Source organism: Primulina eburnea, chromosome 17 (genome assembly GCF_022965805.1).
Source record: "Primulina eburnea isolate SZY01 chromosome 17, ASM2296580v1, whole genome shotgun sequence".
Classification (NCBI taxonomy): Eukaryota; Viridiplantae; Streptophyta; class Magnoliopsida; order Lamiales; family Gesneriaceae; genus Primulina; species Primulina eburnea.
In genome coordinates, this window is record NC_133117.1 from 5895770 (window position 1) to 5918709 (window position 22940).

At 37.0% G+C, this 22940-nt stretch overlaps 3 protein-coding genes across 9 annotated transcripts; all 3 read left to right on the forward strand.

Annotated features, from left to right (window-relative positions):
* Positions 1-310: 310 nt before the first annotated feature.
* Positions 311-4133, forward strand: LOC140818290 (purple acid phosphatase 5-like). Of its 2 annotated transcripts, XM_073178213.1 has the most exons (9): positions 311-571; positions 703-909; positions 982-1063; positions 2297-2326; positions 2415-2641; positions 2891-3029; positions 3158-3378; positions 3499-3620; positions 3729-4133. In XM_073178213.1, exons 1-9 carry the CDS (start codon positions 407-409, stop codon positions 3931-3933), a joined length of 1398 nt encoding a protein of 465 aa, XP_073034314.1. In that variant the 5' UTR covers positions 311-406; the 3' UTR covers positions 3934-4133. The 2 variants fall into 2 exon arrangements, with proteins under 2 accessions (XP_073034314.1, XP_073034313.1); XM_073178212.1 differs by lacking the exon at positions 2297-2326 and having other exon boundaries at positions 312-571; positions 982-1068; positions 2390-2641; positions 3729-4132.
* A 2329-nt stretch (positions 4134-6462) lies between these two features.
* LOC140818476 (protein STRICTOSIDINE SYNTHASE-LIKE 4-like) lies at positions 6463-10051 on the forward strand. The gene is made up of 6 exons (XM_073178436.1): positions 6463-6785; positions 8335-8547; positions 8640-8707; positions 8994-9230; positions 9323-9455; positions 9582-10051. The coding sequence occupies exons 1-6, from the start codon at positions 6606-6608 to the stop codon at positions 9855-9857; spliced, it is 1107 nt and encodes a 368-aa protein (XP_073034537.1). The 5' UTR covers positions 6463-6605; the 3' UTR covers positions 9858-10051.
* A 7697-nt stretch (positions 10052-17748) lies between these two features.
* Positions 17749-22485, forward strand: LOC140817747 (uncharacterized). Of its 6 annotated transcripts, none has more exons than XM_073177512.1 (7): positions 17749-17908; positions 19139-19833; positions 19934-20083; positions 20480-20608; positions 20710-21191; positions 21662-21903; positions 22005-22485. In XM_073177512.1, exons 2-7 carry the CDS (start codon positions 19179-19181, stop codon positions 22291-22293), a joined length of 1947 nt encoding a protein of 648 aa, XP_073033613.1. In that variant the 5' UTR covers positions 17749-17908; positions 19139-19178; the 3' UTR covers positions 22294-22485. The 6 variants fall into 6 exon arrangements, with proteins under 6 accessions (XP_073033613.1, XP_073033615.1, XP_073033610.1 ...); XM_073177510.1 differs by adding an exon at positions 18978-19050 and having other exon boundaries at positions 17778-17908; positions 21662-22485; XM_073177514.1 differs by having other exon boundaries at positions 20896-21191; positions 21662-22485.
* The last annotated feature ends 455 nt before the right edge of the window (positions 22486-22940 follow it).

Below are 22940 nucleotides of genomic sequence, written 5' to 3' on the forward strand. Positions count from 1 at the left end.
ACCAACATAGATAGATAACAGACTAAAACTAAAATTTGACAATATAGATTACCAAAATCAGAAAGAACCGAAAAACAATTTTCTCTTATTTTGTTGGTCTCCTTTACACGTCAAAAATTACATTTTCTTGAACAATCTTATTTTATTTTTTATTTTCTTTTTTGATTTCCAAATTTAGATATGAGTTTTTATATACATATGATATTCAAATTTATTAAATCAATCCCATGATTGGAATAAAAGTAAATTAAGCAAATGATTCGAAAACTAAACTGAATCTCAAAAAAAGGGTAGAATATTCGAGATTGGCTTGTAATCAGAATCCCAACAGCTAACAAATTAGACTCTATAAATCCTCCCTCGTCCTATAAAATCTACCAAGGTAACGAGCTAGTTCTCAACTCTAATGGCTTCTGTAACGTGGATACTTTCAATTCTTTGTCTATGGCTCCATTTTTCCGCAATGTGCAACGCCGGAATCACCAGCAAGTACGTGAGAAAACCGCATGCATCCGTTGATATGCCGCCTGAGCACTTCCCTTCTCCTGCAATATTCAATGCACCCGAACAGGTTAAGAGTTGCACTTGAACTGTTGTGATGTTTCGACTTTTTCTGGAAATTTTGATGCGAACCCAACTAAATGTGTGCCGATTCGTGGTGTGTTTTCGTAGTTTATGGCCGTTTACGTGAATATGTTGCAGGTTCATATAACGCAGGGAGATCATGAGGGGAGAGGGATAATCATTTCTTGGGTTACGCCAGTGCACAAGAATCCGAATGTGGTTACGTATTGGGAAGCGGAGGGGGTACATAGGCACAGGCATAAGGTTCACGCTGCGACCACGAGTTATCGATACTATAACTACACTTCTGGTTTCATTCATCACGCGACTCTTAGAAAGCTTAAGGTGAGGCTACCTTTGTTTGTTGTGTTCTTCTAATTTCCTGATGTTTTTTGCATGATTTATTTTCATGGGTAGTATGATACGAGGTATATCTATGAACTTGGTAAGCACAACGCGGCCCGGAAATTTTCCTTCACAACTCCTCCTAAAGTAGGGCCTGATGTCCAAGGCCGATCCTAGCAATTTTTGGGCCCGAGTCTAACTTTTTTTAATAATTCTCTCATCATGTGTTCATATTTTTTAGTTCCATAACAAATTTTTCGAATTAAATCAATATATTAAATTAATATAAAAAATAAACGAATAAAAAGATCAAACATGTCCAAAATGATAACTAAAAAATCACTTATAGAGCAGATTTATACATTTCGCCAAACAGATTGTAGACAACAGATGGAATTGTCGGATACTATAGCAATACTACTGGTCTAGTGCTAAAATTTTTGTGCTCGATGAAGCAAAACAATCTTATACGAGAAAATAAAAAACAAAAACCAACCTCCAAAAATAGTCAGATACGGTAAAGAATATAGCGGAAGATTCGTGATTATCTAGAAAGATCGAGAAACTTCATGGTTTAGATTAATGAATCTCGATTCTAGGAGCGTCTGTGCCGCTTGCTGGCGACAAGAAGCGGTAGCGAACGTTTTTTTTCAATAGGTTCTCTATAGTCAAATATTTCATACGAACTAGTAGTGTTTGGGCATAAGAATTGCGCGAGCTAAAAGATAGAGTCAAAAATATTTTTGTCCACTAATTAAACATTGAGTAGGCAGAGCAATTTTTTTCTTTTATGCGGGTTAAGAGTTAAGAAATACTAGTTACTCTGCACACGCAATGTGTGTGTACAGTCTTTTTTATCATTATCGATGGACTAAAGTGAAATTTGAAAAATTATGGAGGGATTAAATTGATATTCGAATTGTTGAAATAAAAAAAATAAAAATAAAAGTGTGTGTTGAATTTTTTTTTTTTAAAAAAAACTAAAGTGTAATATTATTATCATATAAAAGCAAAGTTGGAAGAAAAAGTTGGTGTGCTTCCTAAGTGACTATCATGTCCTCAACTTTAATAAAATAGAATAGATAAATGAAATATTAAATTGAAATTAACAAAAAGAATAATTGTTATTTTTATAATAAAAATATGGAGATATCAACCAACCAAAAGTAGTTATTATAATATTCATATTTTTAATAATATAATTGTAAGAAATATTGAATATTTGACAGGAAGATGATGACTTTGTTATGAAAAAACCCAAAATAATATATTTATGTTGGAAAAACATATACTAATATATAATAAAATTTTTAAAAAATTATAGGCCCCATAAAATAAATGGGCCTGAGTCAATGGACTCTTATGCCTCTACATAGGCACGGCCCTGCTGATGTCCCTTACACGTTCGGTGTTATGGGTGAGCATCGTTCAAGAACTCAATTCTAAACGGTAAAATGCACAATTTTTTCCAAGATTTTAGTCTTTCTGTTTGTTTATCCACCCAGGGGACTTGGGACAAACATATGACTCCAATCAAACGTTCGAGCATTATGTATCCAACCCAAAAGGGCAAGCAGTGCTTTTCGTTGGGGATCTTTCATATGCAGATCATTATCCCTTTCACGACAATGTCAAGTGGGATATTTGGGGCCGTTTCGTCGAGAAGAGTACCGCCTACCAACCGTGGATATGGACTGCAGGCAATCACGAAATCGACCATGCCCCTGAGATTGTAAGGCTTCTTGTCCAAATACACTTAATCCTTCCCCTCGGCACACTTTGCGCACTCGATCCTCCTCTCCATTTTGCGAATCCCTTCTAGAAGTATTGAAACAAGAAAAACATGTCACCTCTGTTTTTATGCTCTGACTTACTTTTTACATATCGTGACTTGTATTAGAGGCTATTTCTTGAAGAACAAGCTCTGTCAAGTTGGATTAGCAACGGATGTGTTTTAATGTGACTTGGTTATGTTTTGCAGGAGGAAAATACTCCATTCAAGCCTTATATGCACAGGTATCACGTTCCTTACAAAGCATCCAAAAGCACGTCTCCTCTTTGGTACTCGATAAAACGTGCATCAGCACACATAATTGTCTTATCTTCTTACTCGGCTTATGGTAAGAAATTCGCCTTCTCTGCTCGCGATATTCGTTTTATCTCAAGCTGTATTCCTGCTCCTATAAAATCCCTTTTGGAAATAATTGAGATACTTGCTGAATTGTCGTTCATTTATTAATTTAATAAGGTAAATATACCCCTCAATACAATTGGCTCGAACGAGAATTCCCAAAAGTTAACAGATCCGAAACTCCGTGGCTGATCGTGCTGCTTCACTCCCCCATGTATAATAGTAACAACTATCACTATATGGAAGGAGAGAGCATGAGAGTTATGTTCGAACCATGGTTCGTCGAAAACAAAGTCGATCTCGTGTTTTCTGGACATGTTCACTCCTATGAACGCTCGGTAAGCTTTGAAGTTGCTCATTTTAATAAAGATTCAACATATATATGTAGTGTACATTTCCAATTAAACAGAGCATGCTGTTTTCTTGATCTATTCATGTTGTTTTTTCGTGCGTAAAAGGAACGAATATCGAATATTCGATACAACATAACAAATGGATTAAGTGCACCAGTTAAGGACCCTTCTGCTCCAGTGTATATAACCATTGGTGACGGTGGAAACATCGAAGGCGTGGCCGATAAGTGAGACCATCTTATGTTCTTATTTTATTAGCTCTTCTTTCTTTATAGTCGCATAATTTGCTCATGGACAAGTTATTTTTTTGTTAATATTCGTCATACAATATGCAGCTTTGCGGATCCACAGCCGAGTTACTCAGCCTTTCGGGAAGCAAGTTTTGGACACGCGATTCTTGAAATAAAAAACCGGACTCATGCATTCTATACTTGGCATCGTAACCAAGATAACGAGCCCACCGTAGCTGATTCTACTTGGTTTTACAATAGATATTGGTACCCGCACGATGAGCCTAGCTCCAGCTCAAGCTTGGTTTAACGAAGGAAGAAATGGAACATAATTTTATGGAATTGTGTAGCTTTTTCTTTCTTTTTGCTGGCCTGGATTTCAGTAAAGTTTTCAAGCTAAACTTGGAGTTTCTGCATTACCATGGGGATGTTTTATTTTGGCTTCTTCAACGAGTACTTTTATCGGGTAGAATTATACAGTTCATGCATGTCTAAAAATTTGGGACTTGGTATTATTGCTATTTGGGGTGGGATCGGGTTGGGACCGTCCCCTTACCCTTTTATCTTATTCCCATCTTAATAAGAATCGAGAAAACGTATTTTTTCTCTCGATCTCGTACCTGATAATATCGGGACCCGGATATTTGAGATTTCCGAAGTTCGGGACCTCATCCGGTAGGCCGATAAATATAGGAGTACCGACATTGATTGGGACTGAAAAAATCAAGAAAAATGGGTTTGCGAAACATTAGAAACGGAGATTTGTAACCGAATTTGAGATCGAATTTTTATTAAGGTCTCTAAGTTGAGACCGAAATGTTATGTCGGTCTCTAATGTAAGACCGCCATATTTTTTCGGTTTCTAATTTGGGACCGAGATATTATACCGGTCTCTTACTGTGTTGGTCTTTGATTTGAGATCGAAATATATTATCAGTCTCTAAATGTTCCATCCTTGTGACGATATTGTGTTGGTCTCTGATCATGTGTGGAGGAATATTAAATGGAGGGAGGTAATTGCTGGCACACACACACACATATATACAGATATATACATGTGTGTCTGTGTATTTATGTAAAAGCCTTCAAGAATTTGGGTTATATTTAAATTAAGCTTGTTCATATATTCATGAACAATTTGGAACTCTTGAATTTCGAGAGAAAGGATAATTTGTCATTTTTCTTGGTATGGAAACAATTATTTTTGGGAACAATTATACACACACACACATAGGGATTGGTTATGTTTGGGAATTTATTAAATACAAGAGAGAATAAGGGGAGATATGACGAAAATCAATTTCACTCCTTCACGATAAAATGTAGGACTTCTTTGTAGACACTAATAAAATAATCTTATTAATGGGAATAAAAATGGTGACTAGAATTTCAAGATCCCAGAATTTTGATACAGTATTTTCTTAATTTTCCATTTGAGATGTAGTTAGGATATTTCTGCATCTTCATTTGAGATGTTATAATATTCAATCCATTTTCATTTTGTTCATGTTTTAAATATTGATGAATTTTTTATTGCAGTTTTGTTCCTCATGGACATAGGGTTTCTGCATATATCACTTCTAAGTTCAAACTAAGACAGTATGCATCTGGTCATATATGAGGACATTTAGATGAAGACGGAAAAGATTTTTACTACAAATAGTGTTTGGTAAGAAGTTAAATATTAATAATAATAGTAGAACAATAATAATTTTTTTTTTGTTTCTATTGATTTAAACATTGCAGAAGATATATACATGGCAACCTGAGGAAGAGGAACAATTTAAATCAACACGGAATTTGTATTGTCAGCAACTATACAAAAAACCGTTGCACAAATGGAGAAAAAGGATTCATCCACCAACACAAATTCCTATTAATATATGGGCTGCATGGCAGATTGTTTGGGGTGAGGTAAAATGGAAAAAAAAAAATCAGAGATAACTAAAAATAACAGAAATAGTGAGGTGGGTGGCACAGGCACTTGAGTTACTAAGCACACGGTCGGATCACGTTCTATAATTTAGCATACTTTGAAATTGGTGAGTTTCAAATAATATATTTCATTCGTTAATATTACGAACTTAGCATATTTGTACTTGTTTGTGTTAAAACAAAAAGCTGATTGTTGGTTGTATTATGTTCCGTTGGACTAGATTTTTTTCTGTAATCCCTGATTAACACAAAAAAATTTCATGCACTCTCTAGCCCCAATTGTTTTACCGGATGAATTCACTACAAAACATTGAATATCCGATACTAATATATATGGTTTTTGAGTACTCCAACATGTATGATAATAATTTATATCAATGAAACATATTTTCTCGGATGAAAATAAGTATAAAATATTGAAAATATGATACTGATATATGATATACTAGTACAAAATGTTTTAAATATTATATTTATATATGATTTTAAGTTCTTAAACATGTATAACAATTACTGATATTAATGACACATATCATTTTTCGGATGAAAATCGGTACACAACATTAAAAATGTGATACTAATATATATGATATTTCAGTATCAACTATTTCAGATCTGATACCCTCATATATGATATTGTAGTACACAAATAAGTATAACAAATGTTAATATAATATAGTTTTTTAAATTTTATATTAAATATATTATCTTTTGTATCAGATCTAAAAGAGTTAATACATGAATATCGTGTATTAAAACATAAATTATGGAAAGAGAAAAGTTACAACAGTCGATGTAACTCAATCAGGCCACAGATTCAAAGTAAGACTTTTCAAAATGGAATATAATATAGACGTAGCATGGCACTGCTTCCCAGTCTTTTTGGCTAACAGACAATGTGTCCCCGGAAGTGACAATGACCCGTTAGCACGTCTAATCTTCCCAACTTATCTTCTAGCCCATTATTTTTCTTATCTTCGAAAGATATATCGCCTCTCCAATCAAGCTCTTCGAGTACTTGGTAGAAACACAGAACCCAGAAATTGAATGGATTCTGATCAGGCCGTGGCACCAAGAAATCATTGGAAAACATGCTCTAGCTTCGTAATAGGTTGTCTAGTGGCGGTTTCCCTACAAGTTATCTTCTTCTCACCGATATCTCCCGAAGTTCTTGAATTTCCTCCGGATTCTTCTGTTTTACTACTTCAATCCAATAGCAAATTGCAGGTAATTAGCATCGAGTACTCTCTCATCTGCTACATGTATTAACATATATTAGGGCATCTCCAACCCTGCAATGCAGGGTGGATTGCTCGAATCCCTTGCACCAAATTTGACGCAGGGGCAAAAGCTTTATTATTATTATTATTATTGTTGTTGTTGTTGTTGTTGTTGTTATTTATGATTATAAATAATTTAATTTGATAGATAAGAAATTAATTATGCAATTTAAAATGTACAAATATAAAATTATCATGTTATTTAACTGAATTTTTATGTATTCAAGTTATTTATCATTATGTTTATTAATTCATATTATATAATTTAATTAATATATAACAATCTTGATATTTTTAAATCATATTAATATTAATCCTTAATATATAAACATATATTAAATAAATTATAAAAATAATGTGTGTAAAATAAAAAAAAATATTTAGATAATATTTTTTTATGTGTAAGATTTAAAATAAATGAATTAGAGAGAAAAGTTATATTAGATGTAGAAATTATACTATTTTACTATAAATCTTGTATTAAAATATTTTTTTTTAATTAGAGATGATGATGCACTCCTCAGGTTGCGTAGACAAGTTGGGATTAGGTTTAATAATTGATTGTCGCATAGTCGTTTGGGGAATATTTCACTCTGCTTTATGGTGTATGTCCATCAATTCATACGTGGTTCACCAAATTCTTTAAAATCAACGGCCAGATTTTGTGAGATTTTGTGAGCACTGTCCCATAGATAGCATAGACAGAACCTTTGGTTTGGATCCATACGTTGCTTGATTGGATTGCTTTCTTTTTCTATGATTAAAAAACACGTGGTTTGATATTTCTTTTTAATGCTAATGGAATGTATCTTTATGAGGTACTTAATTTCTTTTCCCATTCTCACTACTTTTAACTAAAATTGTTTTCATTGATTTTTAAAAAATGTTTTCACTGATTAGTACTAGTTTGTGATATAACAAAATAAAAGATTCCTTGCTTTCTGATTTTAAATATGATTGGTATATCATTAAAAACAAATGAAAAACTCGCTAACATAATCAGAAATCTATGTTATTTTAGTCTTTACTAGTTTATGTTGCCGGATTTCAGACCAATGTTATTTTGATAATTTTAGTTATTTTTCTGTCGTGAAGTTAATATGATACTTATGTGGTGTTTACGTGGCTCTGATATTGAGTCGATGTATGAAATCTCACATCAATACTTCGGATAAAAAATGCTAAAATTGTCAAAAAATTTAAAAATACGAGATTAAGACTAAAATTAGATAATATGAAAGAAAAATTTGCAAAGAAACAATGGACCATAATTGCAGTTTTTTAAAATTAATAGAATATTTTCTGGTGGCCCAAATATAATTTTTTTTTTTTTTTTCAAACAAACAATGTATATTAATGTTTGATTTTTTAAAAATATATATAGTTTCAAGGATCGCCGCCCTGCCCGACCTTTTCGAAGGGCTACTACATGCTGTCCAGTAATTCAAGCGGATCGAGATTACATTTTCGCTAACTTCACTGTTACGATAACACAGGAAGTGATTAAATTAGGAGAAGGATTACTAGATAAACCAGAAGACGTTGCAATAGACGAAGATGGCGTACTTTATACAGCTACAAGAGATGGTTGGATCAAAAGGTTGCACAAGAATGGAACATGGGAGAATTGGTGGCATGTTGAGAGTGAAGGTTTACTCGGGCTAACCGTAACACGGGCCGGCGATGTTATCGTATGCGATGCAGAGAATGTGAGTGAAACATAGTATCACACCATAATTTATTTTGTTGAACTTATTTTTAGGATTAGAACTTGGGATGATGCATGTTTCTGGGCTTACAGGGTTTGCTTAAGGTTAATGAAGAGGGTGTCAAGGTTCTTGTATCCCATTTTAACGGTTCCAAGTTGAGGTAACAATGTTAAATCATAGAAGGTTTCTTCTTTGTTGAGCAAAGTTTGATTTATTATTGTTTTCATTTTGTCCGGAAATTAAAAGGGTTTTCTTAATTTTAGTTCTTTAATGCATGGTATGATGTTTTTTCTTGGCATAATAATTTTGATATTTTGAATTTGGCGATTTTTTTCTTGGCTGTAGCCTACAAGTGCACACATATTTGTCTTCCGATAATGAATTCTTCTATTCTAAAGAACATAATATTCAAAAATCTTGATCGTGATTCTATGCATTGATGTAAGGCTGGCAGATGACGTGATCGAATCATCCGATGGCACGCTGTACTTCAGTGATGCAAGCACCAAATTCGGCCTCCGTGACTGGCATCTCGACATGCTTGAAGCGAAGCCTCATGGCCGGCTTCTAAAATACGATCCTGGGTCGGAGGAGACATCCATCGTGCTGGACAAGCTTGCCTTTGCAAATGGTGTTGCTCTATCTGCAGATCAAGATTTCTTGGTCGTATGCGAAACATTGAAGTAAGCAGTAAAAATTCTAGCAAATTACTGTCTACTTCGTCCTTTTACATGTGATGGTTGATTCGAGTGAGTTAATGTGATTATTGGATCAGATTTAGGTGCTTGAAATATTGGTTGAAAGGGGATTTTAAAGGAGAAACAGAGATTTTTATTGATAATCTTCCTGGTACTCCTGACAACATTAATCTTGCTCCGGATGGCTCATTTTGGATTGCCTTGTTACAGGTACCTCCTACATTAAATTATGATATGAACTATATGTGATCATCCATGTTAGTTTTGAATCGATTTCGCTAATTTTCACCGGAGTATAACATGTTTTTGGCAAAAAAAATTATATTGGTGATGCAGTTAGTTTCTCCTAGGCTGAAATTCATACATGGTTCGAGAGTTGTAAAACGCGTAATAGCGTCTCTCCAAGTGAGCAAATTATGGGTTTTTGGTTTGCACAAGAAAGCAACGGTGGTGAATGTAGCAAGTAATGGGAAGCAGATCAAGAGGAGTTTTGATGATCCAACAGGAAAAGTGATGGCTTTTGTAACATCTGTGTTAGAGTTTGAAGACCATCTGTACTTGGGAAGTCTTCAAACCAATTTCATTGGGAAATTACCATTAAATTCCGTGTAATGCACCAAAGGCCTCTTGGCCTACCTTCTTTCTTGGGACGACGTTTCATGTTTGAGACTCATTGTAAACACTTTTTTTAGAAAAAGTAAAACTTCCATAAGATATACATAAAATATATTTCCATATTTTGTGAATTGTGTTTTATTTGCAGGATATTTGTGTTTCTTGAATGAATGTGTTGATCGAGTGATCCATGAACGACAATAATTTCATATTTTTGAAAAAGTTGGTTGGTGATACCCCCGAGGAGGCCCGGGTTGTGGGTTCTGAATGATCCTGTGTCATGGATTAAGTCACGAAAAATTTTGGGCCGATCCGATACCAGCCGGGCAAATGACTTTCCGAGACATCTTCTCACCGGGCTACCATAGGCCTGAGCTTTTAGACGAGTTCTCGGGCGATGGCCCTCTACCCGAGTTACCTCGATTATAGCACCACACTCGAATGAACAAGCATGTGATACCTTATCTTGGTAATCATATCGTCAAAAATCATATGGATTTGACAGGGCGAAAGGGATATTTTGGCGTGTCAGAAAAGTTGGAGTCAGAAAACAGGGTATGATCAACCATCTTGCCATAATTAGTAAGCAGACACTGAAAACAAGTTCATCATTGACTTTCTTGCTATAAATATCAAGTTTGCTTAATATTTAAACATTCATTCACACATATATTGCCCACACCATTTTACTATAAAACTCTCCAAAAAATTTATACACCATTGGCACAATATTCTCTATGCTACATTGGTTCTCTTCGTTCACATGTTGACTTTAGCATCGGAGTGGCCATGCCGGATACCTCTTCGGTCCATTCATATGATTATCTTCCTGTTTGCAGGTCCGCACCAGCTTTTCCCGGGAGAAAAGCCTCTGGTTTGGATACATCTCGTTATGCTCTCATCCCTGTTGTGTATTTTCACTACCGCAAGTATACGGTGTCAAGTTTTAGTACAGGGTTGAGTACAGATATCGATAACACGAAGAGTAATTATTTAAAATTGTATATTAATTACCATAATTGACATAGCTTAACTTTATTTAGACAAATCAAATAGTTGGTTTATAATCAATTCAAATAAAATAACAAATTCGGTAATTCTAGCACGCAGTAGAAAATTCATTGAGTAAATAAATCTAGAGATATGATTTCGTCTGGTTTCCCCTATGCTAAATTAAAATTGACTGACATATTATTAAATTGCACCATGTTTACTACCCAAGAACTCGCAATATTTTCTATTCCCTCTGTCGAGTGATAAATAGAAATGTACTACCTAATACTGATTTTAATATGTCTATTCAAAATCACGTAACACGTAATAAATGTAAACAAGGTTCTTTTCAAGGATTCACCAGAGTTATACGTCTTTTGCACGTTATAAACATCTGACGATGAGATATCCCCTGTCCTAACTTCAATCCCCTCTGTCGAGTGTAAGATCTTAATTATTTGATCAATCGAATTATGTCCAGTAATTCAACAGCATTAATGACAAGAAATCGTAAATAAACACGAAGAATTAATTCATGAAAGTTCAAAACGTCAATAACATAGGTTCAACCAAGACTACATCAATCTCTAGAAAATAGAATTAGTTCATACTCGAATTTAAATCAATACAAAACCTGTTTGTAATCATTAAAAACGTAAAAGTAAGAAACCGAATTAAGAACGTGTTGGCGAGAGATGAAAGTGCGTCTCCGTGTCCGGATCCAACGTCTTTTATCTCTGTTCTTCGCATCCCGTGCTCCGTGCGCTCTCACTTTTTCTCCTTTTCTCGAATGATATGACGGCTGTGGCAAGAATATTCGGAACCCTTAAAAAATCCACGCGAAACCTATTTAATTCCGAAAACTCGCGCCGCGCGCATATGCGCGACACAGACTCGTGCATATGCGCGGGTCTCACTGCGTTGCTTTTTTCTTGCGCGCGCATATGCGCGTCATTGCTCCGCGCATATGCACGGAGCCTTCTGCCTGTACCGCGCATGTACGCGCCTTGAGTCGCGCAGGTGCGCGATGGTCACTGCTTGTGTCGCGCATGTGCGCGAAATTAAGTCGCGTATGTGCGCTGATGCATTGCCCTCGGCTCTTGCTTTTCTCACACTTCTTCTCATAAGCGTCATTTTAATTCATTTTCACGTCCATGTCGTAGTCGTACCTCCTGGGATCACACCAAAAATAACAAAAACGCATAATTCTGCCCAAGAAAACTAACAATCTATAAGATTTATAAGGATAATTTAAGTGCACAAAATGCACATATCAATCCCTCATCAATTTTATACTTGATCCAGTAAATTGTCTGACCCAGCTCACTCGATTTACCCGGATCACATCATTGGCGTTGTCTGTGGAAAATCGAGTTTAAGGCGTATATATGGCTCCCACCAGACGAACAAACAAAGAAAACTCTCGGGTTCCTGGAGGTGACCCCCCCTCTCTCTGGTCAAGGCGGCCCTCCACTCACTGGTAGCCTACTGTTACCTTGTCACTCGAAGAATTGGCTCGGATTATATCCGACGCCGTTGAGAAGGCCATGGAAAAGAAGGCCCCTTCCCATCATTCTTTCCAGCCAGAGTGTGAGCAGGAGCGGGAGCAATGGGTGCAGAGAAGAGGATGGAAGAGCGGAGGAAAAAGAGTCGAGTGCTGGTTCCATATCCCCCATTGTAGCGGAAGAACTTGAAGAGTTAAGGAGGAAAATGAAGGTCTTGGAGGGAAAAGTTGGGGCTTGATGCAGCACTCGGATGATGGCTAAGGGATGTCCTTTTTCTGATGTCATCGTTCGGGAGCCTCTGCCAGGGAATTTCAAATCCGCAAAGATAAAAGATTATGACAGGAGTTCTGACCCGGAATAACACATTACTCGGTTCACAAATATGGCTATCTTGCACTGTTACGGAGACAAGATCAAATGTAAGGTGTTCTTGACTACTCTAGTTGATTCGACCTAAAGATGGTTCGAAAGACTGTCCCCTCAGAGTATTCAGTCATTCGAGGATTTCCAGATGATACCCTAGGGATAAGCCCACTACCCCTGGCCCATCCCAAGCCCCAAAGGAAAGACGAGCCCACCAAGGGCCCTAGCCCAAATGGAAGACAGGCCCACTAAGGGCCCAGGTATTCTCCTATAAATATCAGGTTTGGGTGTTCAGTTTATTCATTCAATATATCGTTTTCAGCAGCGCCCTTAGCTGCTCCCCCCATATATCCTCAGTCACTGACTTGAGCGTCGGAGGGGCTACGCATGGACACCCTCCTGGCCCCCTCTTAACGATCTTCTTTGTTATTTCAGGCTCAGGGTAACTTCAAAACCCGCGTCTGGATTAGTGACACTTGCTGGGAGCGGACCCTAAATTTCCCTAGAGTATCACCAGAAACTATTCTTACACCATTTTAATAGCAGCAAGAAGTATAAGAGAACCACCTTCAGCTTGTTCGAGGTGAAGTAGAGCCTGAAGAAACTCTAAGGGCATACATAAGAAGATTCAATCGAGTCTCTATGGATGTCTCCTCCTGCGCCCCTGAAACGAAAACCACCGAATTACCCAAGGACTACAGGAGAGGGAGTTACTTCGGTCATTAACCAAGAATCTGCCTGGGGACTTTGAGGATCTTTTGGCCCGGACAAAAAAATATATTGACATGGAAGGAGCTCAGAAGAAGGAGCGAGATGCTTTAAAAAGAGAGAGAGGTGACCGGGTGGTCAAACTCGAGGAGAGAGGTCAAAAGAGGGTCAATTCAGGGTATTTTTCCCATCATGTGCCTTTGAAAGTTGCTTAGGACCGGGATGTCCAAGAATGTAGCTCGGATCGATCGCGGGATCCGAACCCCAATTCTTGATCCGCTATGTCCGAAAAGAGGGGATTTTTCACCCTTCACAAACCATGTTCTCATGACACAAGTGAGTGTCGAATGTTGAAGAAGGAATACATTCATCCTTCCGTACCAGAATACAACCCATCAAACAGAAAAACGAGGTTGCCACCCTGGTCAACTCAACGTCAAGGGCCTCCTAGATCACACGATGGTTTCCGAGGTGCCCCAAGTGGAAGAAGAAACCAAGAGATAGAGCGGAAGAAGGCCTTATCCCCTGACTTAGATGTAATAAAGATGATTTTTGATGGTTCCATGGATGTCGATTCTAATCGGGTCCGGAAGGCACAGGGCAGGAGAGACTGTTTGGAAGTAGAGGGAGAAAAGAGGAGTTAGCTGGTCATCAGCTTTCGCCCTGATGATCTCCGGGGATTCAGCCTTCCTCATAATGACGCTCTGGTGATCCAGGCCCGAGTTGCTAACTACGACGTAATGTGAGTCTTTGTAGATTCGGGTACCTCTGGTAATGTAATATTCAAGGAAGTCCTGATGCAGATGAATTTGCAAGGGCACCAGTTGGAGTCAGTTGAAACAACCCTTTTTGGTTTCGCTGGTCACGTCGTGTACCCGGAAGGAGAAATAATTTTGCCCTTGACCTTTGGCACCCGGAAGTTACGAAAAACTGTTATGACTACCTTCACAGTTGTGAGCGCCCAGTCATCGTATAATATATCTTGGGTCGGCCAGCTATGAATGAATTAAAAGTTGTAGCTTCCACCTAATATCAAAAGATTAAATTCCCATTCGAAAACCAGGTTGGAGAACTAAGGAGAGATCAACCATCTTTCCAAAAGTGCTATGTGGAGACTGTCAGGATAGATCACAAGAAAGCAAGACAAGAGTAGAAGGGAAATGATAGGACCAGGGAGGAGGAGAAGACGATGGGAAAGGGGGAAGTGCATTTTGTGATGGAAGAAGAGCAAAAAATTGTGGAGATCGTGTCAGAAGAGGAGATCCGGGTGGCCCGAGACCTTGTCTTACCCACCCAGGTCAGTTTATTGAACTGCTTAAAAGCTAACATTAATGTTTTAGTTTGGTCACAACAGGAACTGGTCGGGATTTCACCCATGATAGCCGAACATAGGTTAAATATCATCCCGGGATCTTGACCTGTGATACAGAAAAAAGGCACTTTGGTCCTGAAAAGACAAGGTGATCGACGCATAAGTCCGGGAAATGTTGCAAGCCGGACACATTCGAGAGGTACAATTTCCTACATGATTCTCGAATGTGGTATTGGTTCCCAAAACCACAAGGAAATGGAGAATATGCGTGGATTTCAGGGATATCAATAAAGCATGTCCTAAGGATTAGTATCCTCTTCCCCAGATCGATCAGCTGGTGGACTCCACTTTTGGTTTCGAGTTGTTCAGTTTTATGGACGCCTATCAGGGGTACTACTAAATCCCTCTGGTCAAGGAAGATCAAGACAAAGCCATTTTTATTACATTGGGAGGCACATTTTGCTATGTGGTCATGACTTTCAGATTGAAAAATGCCGGAGCAATGTATCAACGCCTAATGAACCAGTCTTCATGAAGAAGTTAGGTAGGAATGTTGAAGTGTATGTAGATGACATCCTGGCCAAATCCCGGGTGATTTCCCATTTTATCCCCAACTTGGAGAAGACATTTGCTACGCTCTATGAGATTAAGCTCAACTCGGCCAAATGCATATTTGGGGTAAAAAGTGACAAGTTTTTGGGTTTCTTGATTACAGATTGTGGAATTGAAGTGAATCATGAGAAAATCAAGTCGGTACTCGACATGTCCTCTCCTCGATCTATTCGGGAGGTTCAAAGGTTAACTTGGAGAATCGCTGCTCTTTCCCGATTCATCTCCCGCTGCGCACATGAGTTATCTTTTCTTTTCAGCTCTTGCGGAAAGCCCAAAATTTGGCTGGAATGAGAAGTGCGAACAGGAATTCAGGGATCTCAAGAATCATCTAGCAGAACTTCCAGTCTTGGTAAAGCTAGAACCCGAGGAAAATTATTTGTTTACTTATCCACTACAGAGTACGCTTGTCAGTTATGTGCTTATCCGGGAGGAGGGTTCCGACCTGAAGCCTATATATTATGTCAGCCATGATCTCAGAGGAGCTGAACTCAGATACAGTGAAGTGGAGAAAATAGCTCTAGCCTTAGTAATGACTGCTCGGAAGTTGAAGCCCTATTTTCTTTCTCATCCGATCGGTTCTCACCAACAGTCCTCTGGGGAGAATCATGACTCACCCTGAGGTCTCGAGAAGAATTGTAAAGTGGACAGTGGAGCTAGAGGAGCACAATATTGAATACAAGCCCCGGATCGCCATTAAGGCGCAAGCCCTGTTAGATTTTCTTTCAGAAATGATTCAGTCGGGCGAAATAGAAGTATGAAGAGTGTTCGTGGATGGAGCAGCAAGTCTCGCTGGATGTGGAGTCGGGGTGGTGTTGATAGCACCCTCAGGAGAAAAAATTAAGTTGGCCTTAAGAATCGATTCCCATATCACATCATTGGCATCATCTGTGCGGAATTGATCTCAACCGTTGATCTAAAGATAAAAGGACGGACATGATGCATCTTAGAACTTTGTGCAGGGATATGAAAGGACATGTTCGGAATTCGAAGCGTCTCAGACTGTTCATCTTCTCGGAATTCAAAGCGTTTTAGGCCATTCAAACTCTAGGGCATACGTCATCATGAAATCAGTCCTACCAACCCAGGAATATGAAACGACAAAAATGTTACATGACCGGGAAAAAGAGAGTGATCAGGACAGCAAGCTAGACTCTAGCTCGACTATTTAGAGAGGGAGTGGTGATACCCCTTGGGAGGTCTGAGTCATGTGTTCTGAATGATCCCGGATCATGGATTAGGTCATGAAAAGCTTTGGGCTGATCCGATACCAGCCATGCAAATGACTGCCCGGGACATCATCTTACCGAGCTACCAGAGGCCTGGGATTTCAGACGAGTTTCCGGGTGATGACCCTCTACCAGTTTATCTCGATAGTAGCACCGCACTCGAGTGCACAAGCATGTGATACCTTATCTTGGTAATCATTATCATCAAAATCATATGGATTTGATATGGCAAAAAGAATATTTTGGCGTGTAAGAGAAGTTGGTGTCAGAAAAACAGGGTACGAACAACCATTTTGCCATAATTAGTAATTGGACACTGAAAACAAGATCATCATTGACTTTTTTTGTTATAAATATCAGGTTTTCTTAACATTTAAACATTCATTCACACATATATTGCCCACATCATTTTACTATAAAACTCTCCAAAAATTTTATGCACCATTGGCACATTATTCTCTTTGCTACATTGGTTCTCTTCATTTACCTGCTGACTTTAGCATCAGAGTGACCACGCCGGACATCTCTTTGGCGTCCATTCACGTGATTATATTCGTGTTTGCAGGTCAGCACCAGCTTTTCTCGAGAGAAAAGCCTTTGGTTTGGACACATCTCGTTGTACTCTCATCTTCATCAATTTTATACTCGATCCAGTAAATTTTCCGACCCAACTCATCCAATTTACCCGAATCACATTATTTTCTATTTACCAAAATAACATAACTTACATTTTTGTGACAACCAATCTCCTTCACTGGTCAGACGTAATTGGGGAAAAAACCAAATAAATCGTGGAATATCGAAAAGAAAATATAAATTTCTACACATGTAATTTTAAAGTGTTTGACATTAGTCTCATTGGTTTGACATTTTTACACACGTCAAAAAAATTATAGTGTTTGACATTTAGTCTCATTGATTTGACATTTTTTCACATGTTAATAAATTATTGAAATTATTTGTCTTTAGATAATTTAAAAATATGGTTGTACGTTTCCAAAAATTTAATTAATAAAATAAAATAACAAAATATAAAAATTGAAATATATAAGACATTAATTTTCAATGAAATATTAATATTTCTCAATTTTATATATCACTCAACATCATCCAAAATAAAAAAAATACGAATTAAAGAAATAAACCGACGAACAATGGAAATTATTAAATTACTTTTTTCTCTTTTATCTAACTTATATATGATGAATGCAAAGTTTCACTGGTTTATTATTTCGATTGGAGGAAAACTAAATGCAGATGAAAAGGAGTCAATTGCACCTAACGAAACTAGGTGGAGTAAATGCGGAGAATTGTCGCTTCTCCTGCTCGGTCAGTTCGCTTTACTTTACTTTCCCTGAATCGATTTTTTTTCTTTCCGATTTTGATTATAAACTGCACGATCTGCAGAATTCCTCCATAGTTTGCTGTTTCGGGCCTTTTTTGGTGTACTGTGTTGTATTTTGTACTCCATTTTGCTGCTGGGTTAGCTTATATAATCGCAAGATTTGTTTTTGAGTGGTAGGAATTTGAGCTTCTCCCTGTTACATCATCCCTTTTTGTGCTTGGGAAATGCTGTTTTGCTCGGTCATCTTTTCCTGCAAATTTGTGTGAATTTCTTAAAATAAATTTGCTATCTTTAGAAGGAATGCTATGCACAGAGTATAACTGACCCTTAAGTTTTTTTCTTTACAAATAAATGTTTATGTAATTAAACTCTTTGTATGACAAACGTAGCTAAGTTAATTTTAACTTTTTTGATATATAAAATTTTTAGTTTCACAGTTTACTGTACGATTATTTCAAAATCAACTTTTGACAACTACAAAAATAGTTTTATTATAATATTTAATTTAAAATACTGTCAAATGATATATTTATTATCAGAAAAGTTAAATAATCCTAAAATTTAATATGAGAAAATAGCTTATTTATAACATCACCAAATATAAATCACAAGCCATAGTTTAACTTAAAAAATACATTTCGGGTGTTTCAAAATATCTGACATGCCGTAAAGATGTAGAAGGAAAGGACTAGAGACTTTAGTTTTTTTCCCTATTAAGAATCCTTTACCATATTGTCACTTGAAGTTGGAAGTGGTACATAGAGAGCATGGCTCATTGTTCTTGCATAATTTGAATTAATACTACTTTAAAGATGTCAACTGTACCCAGAGTTGTTAAGGAGTTTTCGTTTATATGATCATACTAAAAAGTTTCAAAGTCATACTTTGTCGAAATCTGTGAATAATAATGTAATAATTTTCATTATGACAAGCCGCAGCCCATATATGCAAGGTTTGTTATCTTTGCCAAGAATCTATTGTGCCTAACTGTGTGCGATATGATATACCTGTTGTATGGTCGGTTTTTCATGAATTTCTAGTTTTTTATGTTAGAATAAACACTGCGCTTGGTGTGCTTTATTGAAAACGATAGCTTACAATTGCTGGAAGTTTACCTCAAAACCTGGTCATACAAGACAAGAATATATAATTTGGTTTTGTACTGCAAGTGATGGCGATGTAATTTTTGACAGTCTTGTTCTGAATTTTATCAGTACCTTGTGCTGCGTGGAGTAATTTTCAAACGTTGCTGGAATGATGAAGGGGTTTTCATCACAACAAGAAGATAACAAGAATGAACCGGGACCCTTGGCGAAAATCCTCCTCGGGGCAAGAAATAAAAATGTTAAAAGTTCGACGGAAGTAGAAATGAAACCACCTGATAATGCCCACAGTTCAATGCTGGTGGAGAAGAAGGAACACGAGAAGGATCTCAACTGGTATTTACCACTGTACAGAGCTGCTATAAATGGTGATTGGAAGAGCGCCAGAAAATTCTTTGATCAGGATCCAGATGCAATCACTGCCAAAATCACGAAAGTTTCAGAGACAGCACTACATGTTGCAGTTGGGTCAGGAAAGGCAATAGATTTTGTAAAAGAATTGTTAGAATTGATACCAACAGAGGCATTAGTGACTCTGCGTGATCAAATTGGTCAAACTGCCCTACACAGCGCTGCCATATTTGGCAATGTTGAGGCAGCAAAACTGTTAGTGTCAAAAGACCCTGCTTTGCCAAATACCCCGTGCAACTCGTCTTTTCTCCCTTTACACGCGGCTGCTGGATATGCCAACAAGGATATGGTATCTTTCTTATTAACTGTCACGAGAGATGATACAGGCTACAATCCCTTTGCGGATGGATCTGGTGTAGATATTCTGAATCTTGTGATTCTTGCTGAATTCTATGGTAATGATACACATAGCATAAATTTTTAAAGAATTTGAGAGAGAATGATATGTTATTTATGTACTATCTGTTGATTACAACATTTTCCTGTGCTCCACAGATTTGGCTCTTTATCTGGTGCAGCTTTACCCTTACTTGGCCACATTTAGATCCAGCGCCGGTAACACTGCACTGAATACGATTGCTAGAAAGTCTTCTGCATTCTTCAGAAAAAGTTCACTTCGCTTTTGGGAGCGATTCATTTATTCATGTTAGTTTCTAGCTCATTCTGTGCTGCCCATTTACTAAAGTTCTATTTCTGTCTTTTATATCATGACCGTGCTTATTATTTTGTCCACTACTGGAATTTGCTCCGTCATGATGCTAGCTTTACTTACCACTTGATTGTTCAACTTAAGATGCAATGTTTTTCTCAATCTGTAACAATATGGTCAATGGAGTTCTCAAGATAGAATGACAACAAACCTGGCTTTCAGGATATAGGACTTTAATGTTATCTGTTAGGTCTATTTCTATATCCTATTCACCTTCATTTTTACGATCACGGTTTTATATGAGTTACAGAACGTAATCAATGATGATTCAACGTGAAAATATATATCAATGCTCTATGAGAAATCAGTTTAATTTTTTTTCCATGTCAAAGGTGTGCCTACAAAGTTTGGGAAGTTGTATAGTCATGATGAAAGAGTCGAGGAAAATCCATCTGTGGTCATGGGAATTTATTCAAAACTGTGTTACTGTTCTCCACTTCTCCAACGGCTTTGTTTATCTGGTTCGTTGATTTCCCTTCTCACTATCTGTGAATAAAAAAGGATTGAACATCATAATGAGTTCAGTTTTTACTTTTTCCGAGTACTCTTATTGGCATTGCAGCGTTCCGTAAGTGGCAATTAACAATTTGGAAAGTTATTGAATGTTTAGTACCACAAGCGACTTATATTCGAGACACTAGAATAATGCATGTGCAAGTTCTTCAACTTGTGAAATGCATATGCAAAGAGATTGCGAAGTTGGATTACTTGACAGCTGCGTCAATGTTTCACATGCCGATTCTTTCAGCAGCAAGTTCGGGAAATAGTGAGATAGTCGAAGAGATTTTGGAGTATTTTCCTCACGCAATTTGGTCAATAGATCCAATGGGACATAATATATTTCTACTGGCTGTTATAAACCGTAGAGAGAATGTTTTCAACCTCTTGTATCAGATGAGTGAGCATAAAAAGCTGGCTACACAGCTTACGGACAATGAAGGGAACAACATCTGGCACCTTGTTGGGAAACTGGCACCTCCAGCTCAACTCAATCTTGTATCTGGTGCAGCTCTACAAATGCAGCGTGAGTTACAGTGGTACAAGGTAAGTATAATTTCCCAACTTCCTCATATCTAACGTATGGTTCTGATTGCAACTTAAATCATTCTTGAAATCACTTGGATCTTGTAGTGCAAACTTTTTTTATTAAACACCTTGTGTGCTTCGATGGAGGGTTCCCCTACCAACACACAACAAGAGGAAGAAAAGTACACATTGTATGTGAGCTAACATCAGGACTCGATTCTCATGAATTTTATGATGATGCAATTATTGTCTGGAGATTATTTCGAATCATGGTGGTCTATAAAATGTAACAATTGTAACGTGTTGTGTAGTTTGTTTTCCTGTTTGAAAGGTTTAAATTGCATGATTGACACCAACTATGATATTTGGTATAGTGACAGACGCTCTGTTTAAAAGGCTGTAGTTATTAAGACATCAGGGAGCATCTATTTAATTGTTCAAATCATTTAGATGTATCTCTTATATCAAGTTAGTTAATTTCACTATAGGAAGTGGAAAAGTATGTTACTCCTGACTCCAAAGACAGGAAAAACTCCAAGCTTAGAACACCGCCTGTTGAATTTTCTGAGGAGCACAAGGATTTGGTCAAAGAGGGGGAGAAATGGATGAAGGACACAGCCAATTCTTGCACGGTTGCTGCAGCTCTGATTGCTACCATAGCTTTCGCTGCTTCTATTACTGTACCAGGAGGCAATAATGGCGACAATGGCTTTCCTATTTTCTACAACAAGTCAGCATTCGTTACATTTGCAGTTTTTGATGCTATGTCTTTGTTCTCATCTACCGCTTCGATGTTGATGTTCTTGTCTATCCTCACTGCACGTTATGCAGAAGGAGATTTTCTATACTCGCTTCCAAAGAGGTTAATAATTGGTCTTGTCACTTTATTTCTTTCCATAACATCTATGATGATCGCCTTCAGCGCAACCCTTTACCTTGTGTTTGGTCGAAGAAAGGCATGGACTCTTGTACCAATAGCCGCATTGGCCTGTTTACCAGTTATATTGTTCGTGCAGTTGCAATTTCCCCTTCTTTTGGAAATGATTATTTCAACTTACCGCTCCAGAATTTTCGGGAAACGCAGTGGACGTCTGCTGTTCTAAAGGAGGTTAGCGTGTAAAGAATGCAGACGTGGATGATCTTGTTTTTTTATTTCTTGATACAAGAAACAAAACTTCGATCATCTTGTTATCACATTGGTTTGACATATGAAACAAAGATTCCAAATAGATTGTAATTTATGAAGCAGATGTGAAATATTTGTACGAAAAATGAAGCAAGAAAGCTTTTACACATATTTCACCTAGGCTTCCTTGTATTTCAAATAGATTTCGTGTTTTACTTCTAAATTTTTGTTCAAAAGCTCTCTCCAGAATATAAAATCAAACGGTAATTTTTCGTTTCCTTTTAACTGAAATATTTTCACCTCTTTTCATAATTCTAGGCCATTCTTGTTTATAACTTGGGCGTTCGTCGAATATTTTCTTGAAATTTATCGAGAAGTTGAATTATGAAGTTGATATATATATATATATATATATATATATATATATATATATAAGTAAATGGTATCTATTGATTTTAATAAGTGAATAATATTAATTATATTAACTAATCAATAAAAATTACGAAACAAATACATCTTAAACCAATCATTCGGGAAAAAAAACACTTACAACAAGAGCGACGACATTTATTCATAATTTTTTGTTGCTTTTAAGAACATAACACTCGAACTTTTGTATGCAATGAGAACAAAATAGAAAT

What these genes read in the sequence shown, in the direction of transcription:
- LOC140818476 (XM_073178436.1), top strand. Translation starts at nt 6,606, where the DNA reads ATGGATTCTGATCAGGCCGTGGCACCAAGAAATCATTGGAAAACATGC. An exon ending in AATCCAATAGCAAATTGCAG is followed by an intron (nt 6,786 to 8,334) that starts GTAATTAGCATC and finishes ACGATAACACAG; the next exon opens with GAAGTGATTAAATTAGGAGA. An exon ending in TTTGGATTGCCTTGTTACAG is followed by an intron (nt 9,456 to 9,581) that starts GTACCTCCTACA and finishes TTGGTGATGCAG; the next exon opens with TTAGTTTCTCCTAGGCTGAA.
- LOC140818290 (XM_073178213.1), top strand. Translation starts at nt 407, where the DNA reads ATGGCTTCTGTAACGTGGATACTTTCAATTCTTTGTCTATGGCTCCAT. An exon ending in AACTCCTCCTAAAGTAGGGC is followed by an intron (nt 1,064 to 2,296) that starts CTGATGTCCAAG and finishes GGCACGGCCCTG; the next exon opens with CTGATGTCCCTTACACGTTC. An exon ending in ATCGAAGGCGTGGCCGATAA is followed by an intron (nt 3,621 to 3,728) that starts GTGAGACCATCT and finishes TACAATATGCAG; the next exon opens with CTTTGCGGATCCACAGCCGA.
- LOC140817747 (XM_073177509.1), top strand. Translation starts at nt 19,179, where the DNA reads ATGATGAAGGGGTTTTCATCACAACAAGAAGATAACAAGAATGAACCG. An exon ending in GGAGCGATTCATTTATTCAT is followed by an intron (nt 20,084 to 20,479) that starts GTTAGTTTCTAG and finishes TCCATGTCAAAG; the next exon opens with GTGTGCCTACAAAGTTTGGG. An exon ending in CCAACGGCTTTGTTTATCTG is followed by an intron (nt 20,609 to 20,709) that starts GTTCGTTGATTT and finishes TTGGCATTGCAG; the next exon opens with CGTTCCGTAAGTGGCAATTA.